This window comes from Nanorana parkeri, unplaced genomic scaffold, assembly GCF_000935625.1.
Source record: "Nanorana parkeri isolate BGI_ZX_2015 unplaced genomic scaffold, ASM93562v1 scaffold815, whole genome shotgun sequence".
In the NCBI taxonomy this organism is placed as follows: Eukaryota; Metazoa; Chordata; class Amphibia; order Anura; family Dicroglossidae; genus Nanorana; species Nanorana parkeri.
Genome location: NW_017307083.1, coordinates 64,165 through 89,267, shown reverse-complemented (window position 1 = coordinate 89,267; position 25,103 = coordinate 64,165). Strand labels below are relative to the sequence as shown.

The 25,103-nt window shown below is 42.9% G+C and overlaps 1 protein-coding gene across 1 annotated transcript in view; it reads right to left on the bottom strand.

Moving 5' to 3' along the window:
- PANK4 (pantothenate kinase 4) overlaps positions 1-25,103 on the bottom strand; it is a 44,723-nt gene that overhangs the window by 18,280 nt on the left and 1,340 nt on the right. The window contains exons 2-8 of the mRNA XM_018565128.1: positions 16,743-16,825; positions 15,418-15,626; positions 11,659-11,842; positions 10,453-10,545; positions 10,145-10,298; positions 5,555-5,736; positions 279-360 (exon numbers count right to left, since the gene is read on the bottom strand). Of these exons, the coding sequence (XP_018420630.1) occupies positions 279-360; positions 5,555-5,736; positions 10,145-10,298; positions 10,453-10,545; positions 11,659-11,842; positions 15,418-15,626; positions 16,743-16,825 (987 nt within the window). The remainder of the gene's footprint in view (positions 1-278; positions 361-5,554; positions 5,737-10,144; positions 10,299-10,452; positions 10,546-11,658; positions 11,843-15,417; positions 15,627-16,742; positions 16,826-25,103) is intronic.

The following is a 25,103-nucleotide window of genomic DNA, read 5'->3' as shown; positions in this document are numbered from 1 at the left end:
CCTCCAGCATCCTAGTGGGAGTCAGTTATCTGCCCTGACCTCAGGTTGGTGACAAGTTAGCTTTCATGAGGACCTTAAAGCTCAACACTGGGCCATAAATTGAGAGAATACGTCCAAATAATTACAGCTGACATACATCTCTGAGGAGGTGTAACTGAGCTATTATAACAACAAATTAAAAAGGGAGGAATTAGGTTCATACAAAAAAGGTCCATTCCAGTATGGTCTTTAAACACAACCCCAGACATTTCTAAAAGGTATGCTTTTTCTATACTCACTGTCTTGCTCAGCTCCTTTCAGAAATGCCCCAATTGCACCAAGGTATCCTTCATGCCTGAGAAAAAGTGCCTGGACTTCCCCCTATAATAAAAAACAATAGTAGTTGAATTTGCAAACTGCAGCAGTGTAAAGATTGAAAATTGAACACGCAAGTCACAGAACTGCAATTGTGAAAATGTGTCTAAAGTTATTGTATTAGGTGGAGCCTGATAAGTTCCCAGCTTCCTGTATGCCTTAGATCAGGGATAGCCAAACTCAGGCCCTCCAGCTGTGGTGGTACTACAAATCCCATGATGCATCTCTCTCCGGGAGTCATGTCTGTGGCTGTGAGAATCTTGCAATGCCTCATGGGATTTGTAGTTCCACCACAGCTGGAGGGCCGGAGTTTGGCTAGCCCTGACTTAGATACTGCAATAGTAATATCTCCCTGCCATCATTCCCGACGATTCTGTTTGACTGGTAGTATGGGTGTTTCTGCCCACCTGTGTGTGTGCCATTACCTTCAGCTGCATGCTTCATGACAACAAATAGATTATTAAATGGAATGCTGCAAAACACCAGTAAAATCTCTCCTAAACATTCCCTGAACTGAAGCCAAAAGCAGGAACGCTGCAGAGAATCCCCCATCTGATTAGGATCTCAGGAGATCCCATAAAAACCGCGGACACTGGTCTGGCTTGCAAAGTTGGCATTTAGGCAATGAAATGAGTAGCGCACATAGATGCTGTGTTTCAACAATTTATTTTTACATGGAAATCTGCTGGCTAGCTTGAAAGTGTTCTAGGGACCCCTTTGAACTGTTTTGTATATTGATCTGCCCATATGAACCTTACCCTGGTTGCAAACTTCAAACAAATCAGAATGGCTGCCATTGTTCCCTTTGTGGATTTGGTGTAGATGCACACTGAAGTCTTCGGCTGTCTTGTAAAAGTGATGTCTGGGCTGCTGTACCTTTGAGGACATGGCTTCCTCCACATGAACTTTCTGTCTGTTTGAGCCTCATTATACTGTATATGTCCCATAGTTAGGAAAACGTATGAAACTAAAATCTCTGTTTAAACCCGATTAGTTGAAACAGATTAGTTTCTTTGTTACCTGCTGGCTAGCTTGAAAGTGTGCTGGGGACCCCTTTGCTCTGTTAGGAGTTTGTTTATATACATATAAGTCAGAAGTCCTTGTTCCATGCCACTCAAAGTACTGAAGCCATAGAGTCAGCACGTGTCTCTCATGTGTCTGTAAACCAGCTACAGAAATAGCATTTATCTTCACACAGGAAATTATAGTGCAAAGGAAGGGCAGCACTGATGCAAGTATCTTTCTTCCTCCCTTAAAGCAGAAAAGGGAAATGCATCCTGTTACATCTACCCAACATTTAGCAACTAACATTCTAGTTAAAAGGAGAACTATGAGGTGAGTGCTTTTCACTCACCCCATAGTTCTAGCCGACCTGTGACAATGAGACTGTCACAGGTCGGCTCAGTAGATCGGGAGGTGAGCGAACACATAACCGGCGTTCGCTCACCACTCGATCCTGTAACGCCTCTCTGCTGGCTGGATTCCCCTGCTGGCGGAACGGCCGGTGGAAGGGGCGGGTACATCTGGCTCTGCCTCTAGATAGGCAGAGCCAGCTGTCAGTCACGCAGCTGGGCGGATCCCGGCATACTTTAACCAGCAGCTCGCGGTATACTGCGGCGTCTCAGTATACCGCGAGCTACAGCTCGTGGTATACTGAGCCTAGGGTGACGAGAGGACGCTAGTTTGTGTCCTCCCGTTACCCTAAGGAGATATATGGGGAAAAGCCTTAACCCCATAGTTCTCCTTTAAATGCCAGCATGAGCTATCTACATGAAGATGTAAGTGAAGCAATAAGAAAAAGCAAAGTGAAGAGATTTCACAATTCACCAAGGAGCCAACACACAACCGGCGGTTTACCAGAAATTGCACAGATTTGTTTCTGCATTGCAACATTCCTGGGGCTGGCCTCAAATTACAGATTTCATCATGGAAAGGGTTAGGTGCATAGATATAAATTCAGACACATCCCAGTTGTAACAAACTAGAAAGCTCCCATATAGATACCATAAAGAAACAAAATGAGGAAAAAACACTTAAATATTGTATTTATACTGTAGAAAAGCCCATGTTGGAGAAGTGTCAGCAGCAAGGTTCTTAGGCCTGGTTCACACCTAGGATTTTTTCAGCAGTACGAAAAGTGCTTTTAACTGCCCAACACAAGAAATCCCATGATTTTCAATGGCCCTGGTTCACACCTGAGCAGAAAAACGTCCAGCAGAATAACGCAAAACGCCGAAAAGGTACAGGAGCTTCTTTGGGCAGATCAAAGCGCTTTTTTGCCCCATATACCTAATTGGAAATGCCCAAAAACGCACAACAGAAGCATGTTGTACATTTTCGTGAGCGTTTTTGCGCATTTATACGTGCGTTTTTCCATTGCCCACAATGGTTTATGAGCTATAAAAACGCACGTGTTCATGTATGCACGTTAAACCGTGCATACAAATGTGCAAATAACCGCATGCTATCGCGCATATAAACGCACAAAAACAGTGCTGTCTAGGTGTCAACCCAGCCTTATTGCGCTGTGTTCCTGCTTAGGAACCTGTTTCACTTCCACCTTTTCACTAGATTGGTGTCAGAGAGAGCCGTAAAGAAGAGAAATCCCACTAAACTGGCAATGAAAAAAAATCAAGAAAATCATGGCTGGAGGGAGAGGCCAGCCCGGTGCTGTACATAGCTTTCTGAAAACATCACAGCACCCTGTCTCAGTACTTCTCCCAAGAGTCCTCAGCCTTGATGCATGCCGTGACACTAAAATAAATGCATTTCCCCCTATACATATACAGCTGAAACCTATTTGTCTATATTACTAAATTGCATTTATCTATACACCATCTGAAGTACATTTGTCTATATCTACTGTCTATATACTGAAGTACATTTTTCTATATGTACTGTCTATATTACTAAATTGCATTCATCCATACACCGTCTGAAGTATATATATATATATATCTGTATAGATGAATGCATATATATATATATATATGGGTCTGTATAACACACAATTCCGCATTGTGTGTCTATATACTGAATAGCATTTGTCTATGTATAATGTCTATATTACTGAATTGCATTTATCTATACACCGTCTAAACACTGAAGTACATTTGTGTATATATACGGTCTATATACTGAATTGTATTTGTCTATACACAGATTACAGACCTGGTCCGGCACCACTAGGTGGAACCATATTCCCCGACTAGGCTGGTTGTGTATTTAGCAGACATTCTGTAGCTTCTGTCCCATTCAGAGGTATCAGTAAAAGGAGAAAAGGGCAAACTCCTAAATTAACCGGATTCCAATTCCAAAAAAACGATATACACTCATCACAGCCATCTCTCTGCTCCATATATAGTATACTCCTCACAGCAGTCTGTTCCTATGGAATAGGTCCCTTTGTAGTCAGATGCAGCAAGATGTTGCTCTTTTGCTTTCCTGAAAGCTGCTGAATCCCAATGGAATGACATCTCACTGCCTAAGCTATGGGAAGAAGGATTCTATAGGGACAAACACGCTGCCTCTTGGCGATCCTACCGTTGGCAAGTTCAACAATTCGCCAGCGGCCAGATCGCTAGCAAAAGAGTTGCCCGTCTGCCCTCAGCCACAGGCTGCATACACACTAGTCTCCAGCATTAGTTTTAAGGGTACCTACATTTACATGAGTTTAGATGTGTGCGGGTGATCTAATCTGCCCCTGGAAGCACAGATTTTTTTTTTCTCTGAAATGTAAGCAACCTGAATGCATCTAAATGCCGGCAAACGCACAGTGTGAAGTATACCATTTAAAATCATTACACTATATGCGTTTAGAAATGTCCCAATGCCTCAATTCTGTGTTCCAGGCATCTAGCCATTGCACATAACACAGTTGCAACCAATATTTGCCCTCCCGCCATGCACAGATAGATGGGCAGGCGTCTCCTGAACCTTCATAATAGGTTTTTAAAAAATTCTTACGGACCCCAAAACTGTTGGGTCCCGCCACAATGTAACTCAAAACTCAGATGTACAAAAAGCAGTGTGCACATGGTGAACTCTAGTCAATAATTGCTAGGAAAAGTGAGACAAATATGCTATGGCTCCTTAATTATAACTTGGCTCTCAGCTACTGGGTAGCAATTTGTACCCATTTTGCATTTTACCTGCTAAAGTATTTTTATTTTTGTCCATCTAGTCATGAGATTTACACAGCACAGCCATGGTCGATGACACCACTTCTTCTGCTACAGTTATAGACTGTAGGAGGGATACATGACATTTTCTCTACCCCAGCCTGCTGGACAGTGAAAGAGCAACAGACGTCCAATGAGGTCATCTTTCTGCTCACTCTTTCTCCTCCTTTCAACATCCTCATATCAGCATGTTCTTCGTTAGCACATTAGCATTCAGCACACCCGACAGGCTCCCAGGCCTGCTCCTACCACTTCCATTCTGGGTGCTGATGTATAGAGTATAGCAAGAGCCTATTGCTCTTGCCAAATAAAATTTAGATACTAGCAATAGCTGCTTTAAAAATACACATTTAAAAGGGCAAGTTAATTTTTTCACAATTTGTGAGAAAGTGAGCTTACCCACTGGCCCCATACACGTCTGAAGTCCCCCTTAGCTGGTGTAGTGAACTGTAGACCAGACTTGTCAGCCCCACACTATGGAATGCGTAGAACACTTGCAAATGGCGAGTGAACATTGGTCAGCACAGTTGCTTGACCACGCTGACCAATGAGAAGTGCCTTTCAGCCAGGGACCAGTTCTTAATGGTCAGCGTGGTCATGTGACCAATGAGCACTCACCATTTTGGAGGGTTATGAGCATTCCAAAGTGCGGGGTTGGGAAGTCTGGTGTACAGTACATCCTCTACACGGGCTGGAGGGGACTTCAGACATGCTATAGGTGCCGGGGTAAGTTAATTTTTTCACAGTTTGTGAACAAAATTATAACACAAAATTTCTATAACAAAAAATGCAGCACTGTATTCATGTGTGTTATTTCTATCTGTCTCAAGTTCAGTTTTAAAGACTTCCAGGAGATTGTGAATAATGGCAAGTGCTTCTATCACTCATGGAAAAGAATTCACCCTGACAATGCCAATTGTGGCAAGTGATGTTCACATCAGTCACATCACAGTGATAAATCAGTGATGCAGCCTAAAATATGTATTTCTCTATAGAGACCATTATAGTGCAAGTCCCACCTTAGAGAAGAAGTTGATACTGTAGGTGATGGTGTGCATTGTGACAGGATGACCTCGAATGAAGAAGCCTCCGAAATACACCTGAGATAGGTTGTGCTGTTTGGCATACAGACACGCCAACTGGCCAATGTCATTGCTGATCATGTGCAGTAAGCTCTTTGCCATGTCTTCTTTGGAGAATTCTAGGGCACATAAGAAAAATATTGAATTAGACTCACCAGCAATTCCCTTTCCAGGAATCTTCCACAGCGGACACCTTTAAAAGTAGGGATGCACCAAAATTTATTTTTGTCCGAAAACCAAAAAAATTGTAAAATTTGTCAAACCAAAACTGAAAGTAACCTTTTTTTCAACCTTTTTAAAATTTAAAAAATATTATTTTTTTATCTTTACTGTCGGGGACTTTGGGGAAATATTAGGGGTCTAAACAGTCCCCTATTTTCCTTTTAAAATAGAAAAATAGATTGAGGACAGTCTTTTTCTGCAGCCCCAGCACTCAATGAACAAGAAGCTCTCAGTACAGAGGGTTCCTGTTCATTCACAATCTGGAGAGAGTTAATAATTACTTAAACCCGCCAATGAATGGACAGGAACCCTCTGTACTGAGCTGCTTCCTGTTCATTTATAAAGTAAGCAGATAGTAAAATATTTACTATGTCCACAATCATGAATGAACAGGAAGTGATGTATAGCACTTCCGGTTCATTCATAACCGGGGACATTCCTCAGTTATTCACAAACACTCAGCAATCAGTAATGACTGCAGAGAGTTTTTGCTCCGCTCTCCATCCTGACTGCTCCGCCTGTCACATAATCCTAGCTCTCCTCCTGTACCACCCCACTCGGCCACCCGACAGCTCTCTCCTCCCTGCACCACGCTACTCTGCCTACCGACAGCTTCTCTACTCCCCGCTGGGCACCAGCAGATGGATGAGCTCTGTGTCCCCTCCAATCCCTGCTGCCAACACAGATGGGGGAGAGCAGCGAGGATCAGAGGGTACACAGACCGGAGTGTGCAGCCAGGCCTAGCGGGGAGGAGAGAAGGTAGGGATGCACAGCATTTTCTGCCGTTATTGTACGATCTGCATTTTGCCCATAGTGCCATTTTCAGCTGAAATGTTTCGGCAGCCGTAATTTCGGTGCTATACTTTAAAGTATAACTTGATGCAAAAACATGTATTTATTTTTTGGATAGAGTTGTGAGGGTTTAGACCCACTCCCATGCTTATTGCTATGCATGTCCTCCTTAGGGAGATTCACTCCCTAAAATAGTCCTGCCCTCGAATGATACCTGGAATAAAAGTGCAGGTATATCCAATTTTACGCATTGCCACCAGAACAGCATTAGAGGGGAAATCTCCTAATGGGGACACTTGTTCACATCACAACTGTCTAATAGAGGATTTCTCTCATAAAAAGAAGATATCCTTTTGTTTCCGGTGGAGACTACAGGAGAGTAAGTAAAAGTGAAATCCCCCTAATAAAATACAGATAGCCCCCCCCAAAAAAAGGAAAAAGCAGTTTTAGCCCTCCCCTACTTAATCAAAAATAAAAAAACAAAAAAGTTTTGGCTTTAAGTATACTTTAAAATGAATCTTCCTGGGCAATTCAAAATGAGCATATGAATAAATAATTGCACAAGCAGAGGTCACCCTGAGAGAAAACTGCAAACTGCAAATCAAAACAAATGTCAGCGACGTATTACCCGTACTTGCTATGTACAAATCTTGACTTCTCCTGTAACAGTCAAGCTGGTGCCTGTTCCTTACCAGTGCCTGAAACTCCAAATAGGTCCTTTATTGTGAAGGCCAACATCACTGAACCAATAGAGAGGTATAGGAATGGAAAAGGGGGTGTCTAACTCAACTACTACAGGGAAAAATAAGATTTTAATGTTTGGTGCCAGTAGCTCTCGACTTATTGATTAAGGTTATGTGCTAAGACATTTCTTTACCATATGCTCAGCAAGCATTGCCCAAGCTTCTGACAGATTTACAGTCATCTGAGAGAAGATCCCACCTACCCAAATGGCACAAGAAGTAGGGAGTTTAAAAGGCTTTGTGCCCTGCTGAAACTACTCAATGATTCCTAAAGCTCAAGTATTGATGCAACAGAATGGCACAAAAATATCTTAGTCAGAAAGAATTATGCCAGATGTAATTGTGGAAGATTCCTGGAAGGAGAATTACGGGGAAGTCAGATTCAGTATTTCCAGTTTCATCTTCCCACAAGACACCCATATCTGGCCGGATCCAAAACATTAACCTGAACAGATACATAGATCCCTCTATTACCAAAAGCTTCTAGAGAAGGTGTGAAGCCAAAGTAATTTATGATTAAAAAATGCAAACATTGTGGTATTCCGGTACACGTCATGTATGACAGGCTATTTGTCATTTTATGGCTACTAAACTATTAGAGCATCATCTGTATAAGCAGAATGCCCTAAAAATAGGTGTTGTCAAGAATCTACAAGGATAGAGTAATAAATACCTAAAGACCCCCTAAGAATACAAAAGGTGAACTCTGACAGATTAAAGAAAAACCCTGGAATGGATGACCTTCAGCGTCCTCATGTCCTATACATTGTATAGGACGTGATGACTCACAGGACCTTAGAATGCCAGATCGGAGGAGGAGAGAGACTGAAGGGGTCGGTCTAATAGTCAGCTGGCTGCGAGGATTTGATTTAGTATATCAAGCCCCATTGCACCGGTTAAGAATATTTATATAACAAGAAAGTCTGCGCTCCTGGAAATAGCTCAAATCTATTAACCCCCAAAGCTGCTATGAGAAAGGAAAACCTTATGTGTTTAAAAATTATAATAAACACAGCGCTAAGGGTAAGAAAACTGAACTAAATCCCCAGTGTTAGAAATGAACAGAACTGCGCTCATAAGAATATTTATTTATGCCTAGAGTTCTTCTTTAAAGAATTCTACCAAGTGCATAACTACAGCATACAGGAGGCAGATGCTACTATGTTGTAAAGTTTCACGTTAATGAATTCTACAATCCCTTGCTTTAACTCACTTTTCTGCCGGCATCGACTTATTTGCAAGCCACTGCACCTCCTCATCTTTGTAGCTCTCATATAGTAACAGACATAATTGTGCTTGGTTGGATCCATCCTTACAAGTCCTAGTTTGGTTGTTCTTGCAATTAAAGCATAATTTTAATATAATGATCAGATAAATGGTATCCACCATAGTAATTTGATGGGCTGACATTTACACAGAGCTGGCCTTTCAGTGGCTCAGCTTGAAGTTTCCCAAGATTCTCTTGGCATTGGTCATATGCCCAGGAAGTGAAGGGTTACAGAATTTAGATAAACAAAAATATAAATTTTAAATTTGCTGTTTTAAGTACACAACAAAAATTCAATATTCTTAACGTGAACCTAAACTGAAAAAGTTAAAGTTCAATTTATAGGGCGGTAGAAGCCATTCTATACATCTCTATGATTGGAGTATTACTATTCTACAACTCTGAGAAATCTTGTCTCCGGCATCTGAAATAACCAAACTCCATTTAGAAAAGTAAAGTTATGCATATTTTTTACAAGAGTATTTTCAGCTTTACAACTAAACTTTGCAGCTGTGCCTGACTTGAATGTAAGCAAACTGAGTCCAAGGAGGAAAATGTTCTCCCTAGGCTCAGAACCCTCCCACTCTCCAGGGATCCATAAACCATACATATGCATTTTGGCTATGGTTATAGCTTTGCCTGTGTTTCTGAGTTTTTCTCATGCTGAACAGATACACAAAAACAGAAATAATTGTTTTATAAACCAAAGGGGTCTTGCCTTAAGAAGACTAAGTGTGAAAATGGGGCAAAGAAAAACCTAAAAACAAAGAAACTGAAGGTGTTTGCCACAGCATTAAAAAAAGGTTACTTTTGGTTCATGTTTTAGCTCATGTCGCTGGTACCTTTAGAATCTGGAGAGGGGTTCTAAAGCCTATTAGCATCTGCATCTGAGGCATATTACTACATTCCCCTCCAAAACATATGCATAGTGCTGTGTAGGACAAGGACACATGATGGATATGGAAAAGTGAAAATATGTATTGATTTGAAGGCAAACAGGTGTATTATAGTAATCCAAAAGCTTTATTGGACAAAGCCTGAGAAATGTTGCTTCCTGACATATCCAGATAGCCCTTTGCTGACTGTTGGCATTGACTTGACCGTAAGCAGCTACTCTGCAGTAATGCACTCATGGACCTTTTATCATTGATCTGCTCAGATGCAGCTCCTGCTATCAACCCCTTGTCCTAACCATAACCCTTTGGCCCAATATTTACCCTAACTGAATCCAATGCCCTAGCCAAGTGCCCACCCTACGTTTTGTGCTATGTTGTCCACACACAGTCTACCATTGATAAACATCAACTTCAGATCTCATCTCTGCTGTAAAAATGTGTTATATGGCAACACAATATGACCTTGGTCTCAAAAGTGCATCCATTCCAATGATTGTACGCAAGGGTAATTGAACATGTACTCCAACAACAGACCCACCAGTAGAAGCAAGCATGTGACCCTTCTAACTCCTGTTTTAAGCAACAGATATCCATTTACGTCTCATACCTTTGTCTGTTGTGGCTGACTTGCCAAAGCTGCTGGCAATCAGGTCTCCCGTTAACCCAAGAATTTGGTACGCTCCTCCGTATATATCCTTCACTAGCATGTCAACATTCGTGTGTTGTCCCTTTGCAGCAAGTTGTAATAATTCATCAAATCTCTGTTGGTGACAAATATGTTTATTTTAAATAGGCAAGATTGAATCATCATCAAAAATATGTGTCAAGATGTGCCTTATAGATGTTTGGAATTTTGTTTAAAGGGTCAAAAGTCTTAACAGGAAAAAAATAACGCAATCTATTGCAACGTCTGACCTTTGTCTTTGTGAGCAAAGCTCCAAGCCCCCAGAAAGTACCCCCACCTATGGAACTTCCTCCAATCCGTTCAAATTTGTCCTCAGTTTCAACCTGACACAAAAAGAAAGACATTGCAGAATATGGTTAAAGAAATTGTAATGGCGCCATGAGTAACATATTAAAAAAAAAAAAAAAAAAATCAGGAAAGATATTTGCAATGTAAAATACTTAAAGGAGAACTATGGGGTTAAGGCTTTTCCCCATAGTTCTCCTTAGGGTAACGGGAGGACACAAACTAGCGTCCTCCCATCACCCTAGGCTCAGTACACCGCAAGCTGCAGCTCGTGGTATACTGAGGCGCCGCAGCTGAAGCAGATCCCGACAATTGTGTCGGGATCTGCCCGGCTGCGTGATTGACAGCTGGCTCTTCCCATCTAGAGGCAGAGCCTGCTGTACCCTCCCCCGTCCGTTTCGCCAGTCAGCGCTGGCGGATGGGAGCGGGGAGGGGGGAATCCAGCCCCTCCCCTGTCACGGCAGAGAGCCGTGACAGGATCGAGAGGTGAGCGAACGCCGGTATGTGTTCGCTCACCTCCCGATCTACTGAGCCGACCTGTGACAGTCTCATTGTCACAGGTCGGATAGAACTATGAGGTGCGTGAAAAGCGCTCACCTCATAGTTCTCCTTTAATAAACATCAGTACACAATTCAAGACAGCTGTGGCTAAGTTTACATATCCAGTTAAGGCTCCTTTCACACGGGTGGTCCACCTGTCATTTTTTCAAGCAGCCCCCATCGGATGCCCAATGCTAGTCTATGGGCAGCCGGGTGTACACCTGGTTACCCCCAACTCCAGCCAGGTCCGTGAAAACAAACTGATCAGAGATCTGTTTCGCCAGACCCGATTATGCCAGATTGGGGGTAATCTGATGTAAACACGCTCATGTTTGACACATGTCTGTTTACATCCGATTCTCCATAGACCAGCATGGGGTCCGCAGTTTTAGTGCTATGGAGAAGAGAAAAAAAAACTGGGCAGACACTGTTCCAATCAGGAGGGGGATCCTGATGAGCCCATGAGGAAGGACGGACACACACACACACACACACACACACTTTGACAAAGTGATCAGATCAGTCAAAGTAAATGTCCTATAGAAATCTTTGCAGTAATGAACAAAGAGAAACGTTACACTTTTGCTGCTAATAAAACAAATAAAACTCACCTTGACTACAGATACCCCAGAACCTATATTAACTAATAAATATGGGAAGATGTTTGGATGAGTGGTCTGAAATCGAAACTCAGGATCTGCGTGCTTGACATAGACAAAAGCTTCGTGAGGTATATTTTTCAGTACAAAATTACAGCCCTTTATAAGACAGGTCATTTCATCCTCCTTATCCACTCTAGAAGAGGAGAAAAACAAGTCAATGCTACGCTTGGCAACAAATCTATAAATACATGTACAAAGCTATAAACACATTAGACAATTTAATTTCCTGCCCCTTAAACATAGTTTCCTCTTGCAAAGTGCTAAGATGCACAATTCCTTCCATAGTATTATCAACAGAACTTCCTGTTCAACAACTGTTCCAGTTTACAAACACTAAGGCATCAAATCAAAAAGGAAGAGAGAACTCCCTTGGCTGCACACTGAAAACTGTTGAAAGGTGCAGCCATCTAAAAAGAAACCATTATGCAACTGGATGGAATAACCCTTGAGGTTATTTAAAGCTGAACTCCGAGATAAGCAAATACTAAATACAAGAGGCATGGGTATTTTTACTTGAATCTTGGGAGTGCTTTGTGTACTTTCCAAATTATTATTATTATTATTATTATTATTATTATTATTATTATTATTATTATTATACAGGATTTATTTAGCGCCAACAGTTTGCACAGCGCTTTACAATAGCAGGACATTACAGTTACAATACCAGTCAAGACAAATGGCAAGGAGGGCCCTGCCCATGAGAGCTTCATATCTGTGCCATAACCTAGTGTGAAACCTTTCCTCTGCGCAGGAACGTCCTGTAGTAAAGACCGCTCACTACTACTTTCTCTTTATGTGCACTGTTTATTTTTCTTATTTATGGCAAAGTGACAACATCTGTGAAAAGCTTCCACCTGCTACATCTCCAGCAATTCCCCACTGCTCCTAACTCAGCAGACAAAATGCCCTGTGCTTCTTAGGGGGAGCTTGGGACCTCTTCCCATGTCACAGTGTTCAAAGCCAACCAACACTGGCTATTTTGGTGGTGGCTGCCATGGAGGAATGAGTGGCAGGAGATCACTTGAAAGGTATCAGTGGTTTGGGGCCTTCTCACCGATATAGTCTCTTTACCATGAATAGGAAAAGTGAAAGGGTCTCCTTAAAGTAAATCTGTGATTTACAAATGAAGGAAAAAGCAACAGATTCACTATTTCAGACCTCCAGAAAAGCAAGTCCTTAGATTCCTTTCTTGCACCCCACTACTCTGTTCGGCTCCGGGGAGTGAAAGGTAATGCGTTAGAGAAAAGTTACCAAAGTCGTACCCCTTACTATGAACTCCTCTGTGACATTGCTGATTGGCCTGGTGCTGATGTATGTCACATGTTCCTCCACATAACCGTGGGATAGTAAAGGAATGGTAAGTACATCCTGCACCATTCTGGTAGTGGCAGGCCTCATGGCGGGGGGAGGTAATCTATAGATATGCAAATAATCATTCTAAGTAGACACTTAGGTGCACATTCCTGCAGAAACAGTACATGCCAACAAAATAAGTGGTTAGCCATCAGGTACAGAGTTAATTGTACAAATCTACACCAGATTACCCTACAGCCATAAAGTAGGAGGGTTTACCTGATAGGGAATACATTGAATGGATTGGGAAAGGCCACTTTTTCATGTAGTTCTTGGCAAGGTAAAGAAAACTGTACAATCTTTGTTAGATTAACCTACAGCTACATAGTGCGATGGCTTACCTGACAGGGTATGAAATAAATGGACTGAGGAAAGGCCCTGTATGTCACTTATTGGCAAGTATAAGGAAAATTGAACTAAAACTTCTCAATCTCAGAGAGTAATATGTGTGGCCAGTTTTAGATTTTGCTGCAAGTTTCCCTTTTTAATCCCTTCATATTTTAGCCATTGGAACGAGCCATAGTTTACTGACTGCAAGGTCATACAAATGAATGCCTTTCGTGATATGACTGGCATAACCTGTTGACTGTGCAGTCAAAGTGAATGATCAACAACCCAGCCAGTTTATATGTCAAAGTATGTTTACATATTCTGTAAATAAAGACTGATTATTATACTTGACGATTAACTTATAAATATGGCGTCTGCCCATTGGCAACTACTGTCAACCACTAAAAATCTGCTTAGCAGTATTGAACGTCTCATGCTATTTCATCTACAGAATGAGCATGGCATGAGGCATTCAGTGTCTGTTAACAGAAATGCACCATAATAAGATCAGTAATTACAGGGTGATTAAAGAAGAACTCCGGGTATTTTTTTTTTCTTAATTAACCCTTGAAGTAAGGCAACCCCCGCACTGCAAGAGGTAACTGCTCGTTTTGATCTAGGGCTGAAAATAACAAAGTTATACTCACCCGATCCTCAGAGGTGGCCGAATGTGACAAAGCTCCATGCAGCCTGTCTCTTTCTCCAATGCAGCAATGGAATGTCCCTCACTGTCCTTAAGTCCTATACATAGTGTATAGAATGTGATTACGTAGGGAGAGGGAGAGAGGCTCCAGGGATCTCTCTAAAAGGTGCCCATACACCTTGCGATAATCGTTCAGAGATGGAATGCGATCTGGTTTTGGTACAATAGGCCAGTTCATGGGAAGTGATCACAATTACTGTACAACTGGATGAATTTGTTCAAATTGTGAGGCTGGAATTTTTTTTTGCAATCTTATGAAAATTGATGGATTACTGGCGTCTTCGTAAGGGGGGTGGGGGGGAGAATTGCAACATGAACGCTGCACATACGCAAACGAAAATCCGTTCTGATGATCGATGAAATTCCGCCACTTAGTATTGGTAATGAACGATAAATCGGATTGTGCATGATGGGGTATTCGAGCGGAAATCGAATGGGGGTTCAATGGCAGGACAAAGGAAAGTGAAAGATCATTGTGTATGGGCAGCTTTAAAAGGTGGCCATATACTGTATAACCCTCGCAAGACTGGTCTTGCGAGGGTTGTAAAGTAATTTTAAAAAACGTACGATCTGCCCATCTTGGACAGGCAGATCGTACTTGCAATCATCGCAAGCCCGCCCCACTGAGGGGCGGGCTTCCGATGACTGCAATGCTGAACGGGCAGTTGTCGAACAAGCACGCCACTAACCCGCCGAGAATCTCGGTGGGTTTTCAAGCCTGCTTGTTCGACGGAAGACATGCGTTCGCACAGTAGAAAGGGTCGCACACCTTCCAAACACTTTGCGATTATCGTACGATCGCGGGATTTCCCACGATTATCGTACGGTGTATGGGCACCTTTAGAGTAAGCTGGCTCAGAGGATTAGGTGAGTATAACTTTGTTACTTTCCTCCCTAGACCAAAACGAGCACTTATCCCTTGCAGTGCGGGGGTTCTGCTTTCTGCACAAAACAAGGTAACTTGATACATAATATTATGGGAAGGTTGCTGCTGATACTAATAATATAATGAAAAGGCTTCTTTAAAGTACACAATGTATTAAGAGAAATTAACTCCTTATCAGCATACTAGTTCTGGCCAAAATGTCTCAGAGTACTGAAGCCAGAGGGTCAGCATGACAGCCAGGCAACAAGCACTCCAGATGGTCAGCAATGGCAACCTCGATATTAGCTTCAAGGCAGGGAAAGCCAGGCAACAAACATTTTCAGAGTCCCATGGAATGATTTTATAGCAATGTAAAGACACGTTCAAATACAAATCACACAGCAGCTTAACAAATTAAGTATTTCTCAGAGAGATTTTCTGCGGCAATACTCACTTCAATCCCAATTTTTTCTCTATGAGGTCTTTGAACTTGTAGGCTCCTCCTCCTGTCGCCTTGATAACTTTTGTCTCTGTATTCACTAAATGCACTTTAATAAAGTCCAGGCAGGTTTCTATGTATGTGTTTTCAAATTTGATAAAGTGGAGTCGGGCTGTGATTTCTTCTTGCTCAGAAATTTCATATAATAGTTTTTGATCTGCGTCCTTTGAGGAACAAAAAAATAAAAAATACAGGACATAAACTTACAGAATAATTCCTAGCAAATGACTTAATAACAGATTACGTTTATATACAATGTGCTGGCTGCATTAGTTTTTTCTTGTTTTGTGGCCACTAGGGGAACATATTCAAAATGAATGTTTTGTGCCTGGAGTATAGCTTTAACCACCTGCAGACTGGCCACTGTATTAAAATGGCCAGTCCACTGGTGCATTGTTTTGGGAGGACTTACCTATACACCCTCCCGTGAACATTTGTGTGTGCACAGCCACTGCAGCTCCCGCTGTCAGGATGGCAAAGAGCCACGGCTTTACACACAGACCAATTGGACCGGCCCTGTGTCCTGGTTATCACAACAATAATAATATATAGGTGTCTTGCTGCACTCCCTACCGCTGTAGGATGTTCCTTGAAACCTGGTGGGTGCTCACTACGACCACGGATGGCGCCACGAAGATATACAAGTTTGCTAAAACTTTTAGCAAACTGGTTATCACATGGCAATGTTTACAATGCCAATCACTCCCCTTACATCAGAGTCAGGGGAATGTAAAGCGAGTCATCCATTCATTACTTACTAGTGAAAACAAGCTGCAGTAGCAGCAAAATGAATATATAAAGTTTTGAATCATTTTAACCCGTTTAACCCCCCCTCCCCTCCTACTGATGTTAGATCCATTCTGTCTATGCTCTGACCTGTATATTAACCCTTTCACCTCCCTGAACATCTATACATTAACCTCTTTCTCTCCATCCTCTCACTGCATGCGACCTGTACATTAACCTTTTCACCCCGCCTCCTTTGTCTATGACCTGTACATTAATTGTATCTTTTGCACTATTACCAAGCTCCATGTTGTAACCCCATCAATACCAGCATGTTTCTTTATTTCTGAACTCTAAGCCAAACTTAGCTTAGCACAGTGCTGAAAACTGACAAATGGCCTGGTAATGAAGGGGGTGTACCATGCCGGTACTGAAGTGGTTAAATCTCTGATCTGACTGATGCATAGGTTGTTTGTGCTTCTGCAGCCACATAAGAAAAACGTGCAAATCTCAACAATCGCATAACGTGAGAATGAAACAAGAAAACCGCTTACCTTTCCTGTGTGATCGAAAGACCTGACCTTGGCTACCTTATGCTGAACAGTAGAATAATATGCCAACTTTGTAAGGGAACCACCTGGGGAGGAAAAGCTGACATGAATAAAAATAAGTCAAAAACAACCAGCTGGACACTTGCGGAAGTTATTCAGGGAACTCAGCAAAAGCCATTGATTTACCGGCAGAATTTGAAGGTCAAAAGGCCGGACAAGCTACAGTTTTAGAAGTGAAAGGCTGGGGTTGATTACTGATCTGTATCAATAGTTTTTATGGGGTCTATTTATAAACAAATCTGCAGAGCCATTGGCCCTGTGAGCCTCTGTGAATGTTCATTCTGTGCGAACGGATGCGCAAAACGATTGTTCATGTTATATTTTTTCTAAAAGTCTAATGTATTTTCTAATGTCATCTTTTAATACCGCAATATGGCCACTAGATGGAGCAGAGAAGCATAGGAAATTAAAGGAGCACTATGATACGAGTGCTTTTCACTCACCTCATAGTTCTATCCGACCTGTGACAATGAGACTATCACAGGTCGGCTCAGTAGATCGGGAGGTGAGCGAACACATACCGGCGTTCGCTCACCTCTCGATCCTGTCACGGCTCTCTGCTGTGACAGGCAAGGGGAAGGATTCCTCCCTCCCCGCTCCGATCCGCCTGCGCTGACTGACGGAACGGACGGGGGAGGGGGCGGGTACAACTGGCTCTGCCTCTAGATAGGCAGAGCCAGCTGTCAGTCACGCAGCTGGGCGGATCCCAGCATAATTGTCAGGATCCGCTTCAGCTGCGGCGTCTCAGTATACCGCGAGCAGCAGCTAGCGGTATACTGCGGCGTCTCAGTATACCGCGAGCTACAGCCCTCGGTATACTGAGCCTAGGGTGACGGGAGAACGCTAGTTTGTGTCCTCCCGTTACCCTGAGAACTATGGGGAAAAGCCTTAACCCCATAGTTCTCCTTTAAATTTCAAAGATTCTTAAAAGGAGAACTATGGGGTTATCTTTTTATCCCATAGTTCTCTTTAGGGTCATGGCAAGACATATACTAACGTCCTCCCCTAACCCAGAACTGAGTACATAGCGGGCTACTGCTCACTATATACTGAGAGTGCCGCAGCCGGGACGGATCCTGACAATACTGTCGAGATTCACCCAGCTGATTGACATCGGGCTCTGCCTATCTAGAGGTAGAGCCAGCTGTGCCCTCCCCCTCCCGTTCCTCCAGTCAGCGCTCTCTGCAGGGAAATGATCGGAAAGCGAGCAACTGTAAATGTTGGCTCACTTCCCGTTCTATAGAGACGACGTGTGACGGTTTCATTGTCGCAGGTCGGCTCAAACTATGAGGATGAGTGATTTTTACTCACCTCATAGTTCTCCTTTAAGTTCCGATTAAGCCTCCATTTACACACGTTGCGCTTGCGGTGCAAAGACACAACAAAAGGTGCACAAATTGCACGGCTACAAAACTTTCAAAGCTTGCATCTCACAAAAGGTCCATGAACTTCATTATCCAAGGGCAGCGCACTGAAAAAAATGGGCTAACCTATGCACGACAAACGTGCAAAAACATGCATACACCTGCTGTGTGTTTACATTAGGGCTGGCAGGCTGCCAAGATTCTGATGCAATAGAAAGTAAAAAGAAGAAAAACAAAGAAATCAGTGTTGTGAAATCTGAAGATTAATTTCTCCACAATTCCCATAGCTACATAGGTGAATAATGGTTTCTTTTTAAAGTGATATTAAAGTCAAAAGGATATTAAGCCATTTCAAATGCTGGTGAGCTCACTTACAATGGATGCTGCTTCTTCATCTTTAAAAGTTTTAGTTTCCTGCAGAAACAGCTGGTCTCCTCAGCACTGGTCCTGACTTCCTGTTTTAGGGCTTGTTTCCACCATTAGCAGATCAGAACTTGCTTTATGGAAAAGGGGCGTTTTCAATTGCACATTGGTAACCTTGGCCGTGTCCTCTAAACATGGTGGACAAACATGTAGCCACAGACAGGTTTGTCACCTATGTACAAGAATGTCCTGAGCTTTATGACCCAAGACACCCAGGATTATCAGACAGGCACAGTGTCTGCCTTACATGTTTGCTCAACTCCTGCGCTCCTGTGAAGGTCACAAATGCATGAAAAGCTGAGAGGCAGGAAATGACTTCAGAAACATAATCTCCACACCTAAAGTATTTATATATGCTGCCATTCAGGAGAGGCCCCCGCACATCATGCCTCACCCTGTACAGCATTGGCCAGATATCCTCAACTGCCTTGATGGCCTGAGGTTTTTCGGGGGGTTCTGTTGTCATTTTTCTGTACCATTGACTTACGATTGGATTTGTCATACTGCAAACTTCATTCTTCTCTTGTTCTTATCCATCTTCTTCTAAGTAATTGTATGCTAGGTTTTGTTTTTTTAATCTGACCTTCTCGTATTGTGTATATTACACCTGTTATATTTTTTAAAATTATACAGCACAGCAATGAAGTAATAAAATGAACTAGGATTTATTTTATTTATTGCACAGAAACGCTGATAAATAGATGTACCTGTGCCCAGATAATGCACACTAATATATATATATATATATTAGTGTGCATTATCTGGGCACAGGTACATCTATTTATCAGCGTTTCTGTGCAGTGTAGGTACAAATAGCAGTGAAATGATTAGGTAGTTATTTGGAAATGCTGCTTTCTATTACATCTGTGAGCATGGAACCCTTGGATTGCACTAATCTCTGCAGATGAAAATTGCTCACATGGAGCTACATACAATAGAGAAAACTAAAACACTAACAGAACATTTTCTAATGTAACAGCAGAACGCGCTCTACAGGACAATAGGTCAAATCGTGAGAATAATACAATCAGTTTTCTGCTTGAGTCAACAGGCACGTGCGGATAGTACAATGATCATTGATCCCTGCACGCAGAGTAAACACAGTCCATGTGCATTCAGCTCAGAAATGAAGCCGGCCTATTCATATATAAATACACCATTTGTTAGATTTATGTACCTTTAATCTTTTATTGTGATCCAATATGCCAACAAACAAGCTTGCAAATCACACGCAGTGTCCTAGCGACAGCAGTAAGCATGATCCACCATACCTATGCAGTTATAGAATGCATTTTATGGTGATGGGGCCACAAAGCAGATTTTTGCAGAGTTCATTAAAGAGACCTTTGGTGTTTTGAACCTGCAGAATCATGATGCAATTTACTTCTTAAAGCAGAACTCCGGACAAATACAATCTTAACCCTTGCAGTGTGGCTACCCTGCACTGCAAGGGTTTTAGGTGTTTGTTTTATCTAGGGAGCTTAAAAAAAAAAAAAAAAAACATTTTTACTCATCTGAACTTCTATCCCGGCTGCCTCCTACTGTGCTCCCTGCAGCCTGTCTCCTCCTCTGCTCCAGCAACTGTATGTCCCTCAGCGTCCTCACGTTCTCTACACTCTGCATAGAACGTGATGGGTAGGAGGGGGAGCGAGGCGGAAGAGAGCAGTCTAAGTGCCAGCCAGTTCAATTTTGCTTTTTTTTTTTTTATCTCCATAGGCAAAATGGGCACTTAACCCTTGCAAGGCAGGGCTACCCCCACCGCAAGGGTTAAGATTTAATTTGCCCGGGGTTCTGCTTTAAATACTGGTCTAATGATGCTCTCCATCCCAACATTTTCAACCCACTTCCTGTGGGCCCAGGCTGTCATGGAACCTGTGGTGACATGATCACACAGCCCAGGCTTAACGTTATAATACACAGGACTCATACATCAACCTGTAAGCCGCATTCGGTGCAGCTACCAGTGGAGGAGATGCTCACTTATCGTTCCAGGAGGCGCCCTGCTACCACCGAGAATCGGAAAGGATCCAAAATATCATCACACCAGCCAGAAGACCCTTGGAAAACATTTATGCACGCATAATGGGGGGCTTAGGGATTTAAAGCTGGACTCCAATCACAAAATGTTAAATTGAAATATACTCCCCAATAGCCACAGAGGATATAATCCACTTTGGGTGCACCAAACACCTTTGTAAACCCAGATTTTACCATATAAAAGCAGTAACATCATCACTGTGCTGCACATAACTTGTGCACAAAGCAGAGCTGTGTGAGGGACCCAACAGGCTCCACCCACTAGAGGAAAACTGCAGAAGAGGATGGAGAGAAGACCAGTCACCCTGGACAATGAAAGAGAACAGCAGTGACCAGTCTTTATTACAGGAAGCTCCTGAACAGAGAAAAAGCGTCACACTGGATCATTGCACAGATCTGGAAGAAACACTCAAATATTTGTTTTTACAGCAGAAGTCTACCGTGTTTAAAGCTGAGCTCTAGTATAAGCAAATATTAAAGAGACACATGTATTCGTAATTGTCGACAATAATTACTAATACTGGAATTCAGCTTTAAAAAGGAGAACTATGGGGTTAGGGCTTTTCCCCATAGTTCTCCTTAGGGTAACGGGAGGACACAAACTAGCGTCCTCCCGTCACCCTAGGCTCAGTATACCGCGAGCTGTAGCTCGCGGTATACTGAGACGCCGCAGCTGAAGCGGATCCCAACAATTGTGCCGGGATACGCCCAGCTGCGTGACTGACAGCTGGCTCTGCCTATCTAGAGACAGAGCCAGCTGTACCCGCCCCCTCCCCTGTCCGTTCCGCCAGTCAGCGCTGGCCGATCGGAGCGGAGAGGGGGGAATCCAGCCACTCCCCTGTCACGGCAGAGAGCCGTGACAGGATCGAGAGGTGAGCGAGCGCCGGTATGTGTTCGCTCACCTCCCGATCTACTAAGCCGACCTGTGACAGTCTCATTGTCACAGGTCGGCTAGAACTATGAGGTGAGTGAAAAGCACTCACCTCATAGTTCTCCTTTAAAAACACTGAACCTCTGCTTTAAAACAAATATTTTCACCTATAACAGGGATGAAAAGAGAGCCTGAGGCTAGGTTCACACCTAAGTGATTTATCGCCCGGATTGAGTCTCAACACAGATTCGCATTGAAGTCAATGGAGGCTGTTCACACCTTTGTGGTTTGTCACATGGAGGAAATCGCCGGTATGGCAAAAAGGAGCAGGAGCTATTTTCAGGCGGTTGTTGCGCGTTTTGGGTCCCATAGACATCTCTATGTATTGATAACTGCGCAGTTCTCAAAGAACAGTTGCGCAAATTAAAACACGCAAAAACAGCTCAGTCGCCTATAGGTGCTGTAAGCACTTACCTTGTTCATGCCACTCCTTTCCAGCAGTCCCTCCAGCACTGGTGCCGGTCTCTGATCAAACGCAGACTCCTCGTGCCCCACGGTGTCTATCCAGCATGCACGCTCCTGGCTGCGTCCATTCACTGTCATTCCCTCCGCTCTACTGCACATGCGCCCGCACACTTCCTCCTTCACGGCCTACTTTTTAATTTTTTTCAATCATGGGTCTTATATATATTGCTTCCTAGCAGTAGATATATGCCAGAAAAAGAAAGACTTTAATTCCACTTTAACTATTATTGCCAAAGGCGTGCTTGCCCAATGTGTTCCAGTATCATCTGACAATAACCAGTATGAACACTAAAGATATCAACCAAAAGGAACAAAACTGGTTTAAAGGGAAAGCGATTGCTGGAAAATAAACTTCTGCAGGGAAACTAACTGCCGCACGCAGCTGTTTCTAATATACAGGCCATCACAGCATGAGTAGTCTGTATCTATATTAAGCATGTACCCAGCATTGTATATATAGCTTAGAGGGCATCTCCTATACCTTGATCTAAATAAAGATCACCACATTTAGAAAGATTAGCTGAGGCTACCTGCCTCTCACACTCCTGATCCTTCAGTGTCGGGGCTTTGAAGGTGAAATCACATGTGACTATTGGATTGGCCTCTGCAACACATATACAGGGTTAAATCATAGCTAGGCATGCAATTATCCGCATACACTGTGCACAGTAAGCAAAGTGCAACATAGTTTATGTAATTCAGTTAATATGTATTACACTGTAATAAATAGGTTTCCTTGTGTCAATAGGTTGCTTTTAATAGCTACAAATACAAAATATGTAGCAGCCTATGGGAAGCAATCAGAAGGTGGCCCGTACCTATTCATTATCCCCCGGCTATAGATTTTATACATACTTAGGGCCTTTTTCTTTTCTTGGAGTGTCAATGGAACCGAGGTTTTTCAATTGTTAAAAGTTTATTTTCTTTTTTAAATTCTGCACAAGGGGAATGGAAACGAAGGCCTATTTCACACGCACAGTCCAGTCAGGTCCGCTGTCAGTTCTTCAGGAGGATCCAATTGGAAGTCCAATGTCAGTCTATAGGCAGTCAGATCTAAATGGACCGGTGTCAATTTACATCCGATTACCTCCCACTCTGTCCAGCACTGAAAAACCAAGTGGAACGGAACATTTTGGCGGACCTGATCGTGATGGATTGGGTGTAATCTGATGTAAAGACACTTTCGTTTACATCTGACTCCCCACAGACCAACATGGGGTGCAGTAAGTCCAGTTTTTTCCCCAACATCACAAGATGGAGGGAAAAAACTGGATGGACACGGATATCACAGGTATGTGGATCGGAATTGATAGGCACCCGTGTGAAAGGGCCATTATGGCTAGGTGTCCAGTTTTAAATGTTAATCCATGGGGGAGCCCTCCGCACACCTTACAGCAGTCCCGGCCAACAAGAGAGATGGTGCTCGTAGTGATAACCACGGATGGCGCCAGGCAAACACAGAACAAAAAAAGCAGATCACCAGCACTCAGTAGTAAAGTTGAATATGTCCCTTTAATTGGACAAAGACGTCACAGTGATCAAAAAAAGCCGGCGTTTCGGGACCGCGCAGGGTCCCTTCCTCAAGGCAGAAAGGCGTGACGTGACATGACGTGACATGACATGTCTTTCTGCCTTGAGGAAGGGACCCTGCGCGGTCCCGAAACGTCGGCTTTTTTTATCTAAGCGTTCACATTTTTTTGATCTAAGTGTTCACATCTAAGTGTTGCCTGACGCAACGCTTAGATGTGAACAGCCGCCATTGACTTGCATTGAAATGTGTGCTCTGCGCAATTTTGCAAGCGTAAAAAAGGTCCAGGTGTGAACCAGGCCTAAAATCTAGCTGCTAGCTTCCGTCTAACTTTAAAGCTGAACTTCAGGTAAACAACTAAATGCATAGATGAATTACATACTGTACAGGAGTAGTTTACCTGGCCAAGGATTTGTACTTCTAGCTACCCAGTTGGGATTTACACAACATTGCCACGCCGCACAGCCTTGCAGAGCCTCCACCCTCCCCTATGATCAGACAGTAAAAGAGAAGCAGCAGACTGATAAGCTCATCTCTCTGGCACTCTGCTCTCTCCTACTATAGTCATGTTCCTTGTTAGCACAAGCACTGCAGCACAACTGACTGATTCCCTCTACCAGTCTGAGCTCTGTTGTATAGGAGTCTGCAAGAGGCTAATACTTCAAATGTATTTTTGTAAACGCAGGCAGTGCAAGTACCTGAATCTATTGGATGTATTAAAGTGATATTAAACTATAAAAAAAATCAAATAAAAAGATGCATTGCCCAGGAAATTATTTCTTTAAATGGTTGCCCAAGCACTTAGTCATCAACATGTTTGCAAACAGCTGACTCCCACTCTCTCAGCTCGGCTTCCCTGAACTTCCTGTGCAATACAAGATCACAAGGGACAGAAAAGTCTCCAGCTACTGCCCATCTACTAGCATGGAGAAGGGAGAAGAGGGGAACAGGAAGGAGTGAGTTCCTTGCTGTGCCTGTGTGTTTGTGGAGATATACACAGCTTACAAGCACACACAAGGGTGGCTCCATAGGACTCTGCAAGGGAGTAAACATTATATCAGGTCCAGTTGAATCTGCAGGAAGCCAACCCATTTAAACACCCAGCATCCATTGTAAGTGATCTATTCAGCATTTGAAATAGCTTAAAAACATTTTGACATTGATATCAATTCTAATGTATACAGAGCTGCATTAATATGCGTTTGTGCCTGGAGTTTAGGTTTCATAATTGGGTAGTGGGAGATTAGGTGGTCACAGGACTTGCTCTGCCCATTTGAGGACAGTAAGCTGGCGTGTAATGAAAACAAATGATAGGAGCAAGTTGTGACGCCACGACTCGCTCCGCCCATTTGTTTACATTCGGCCCTGACCTGTCACTTTACGGCAGGTGTTCAACAGGCCTCTTTTTTCCGTCGAGTTGAAGGCATCGTTCATCATGAGTGACAAGCATCTACAGTGCTGGGCGGCATAATTGACCTTTGGATTACATCGTTGGACACTTTTTGGGGATTTTTTTAAAATAATAATAATAATAATAATAATAATAAAGGACTTGT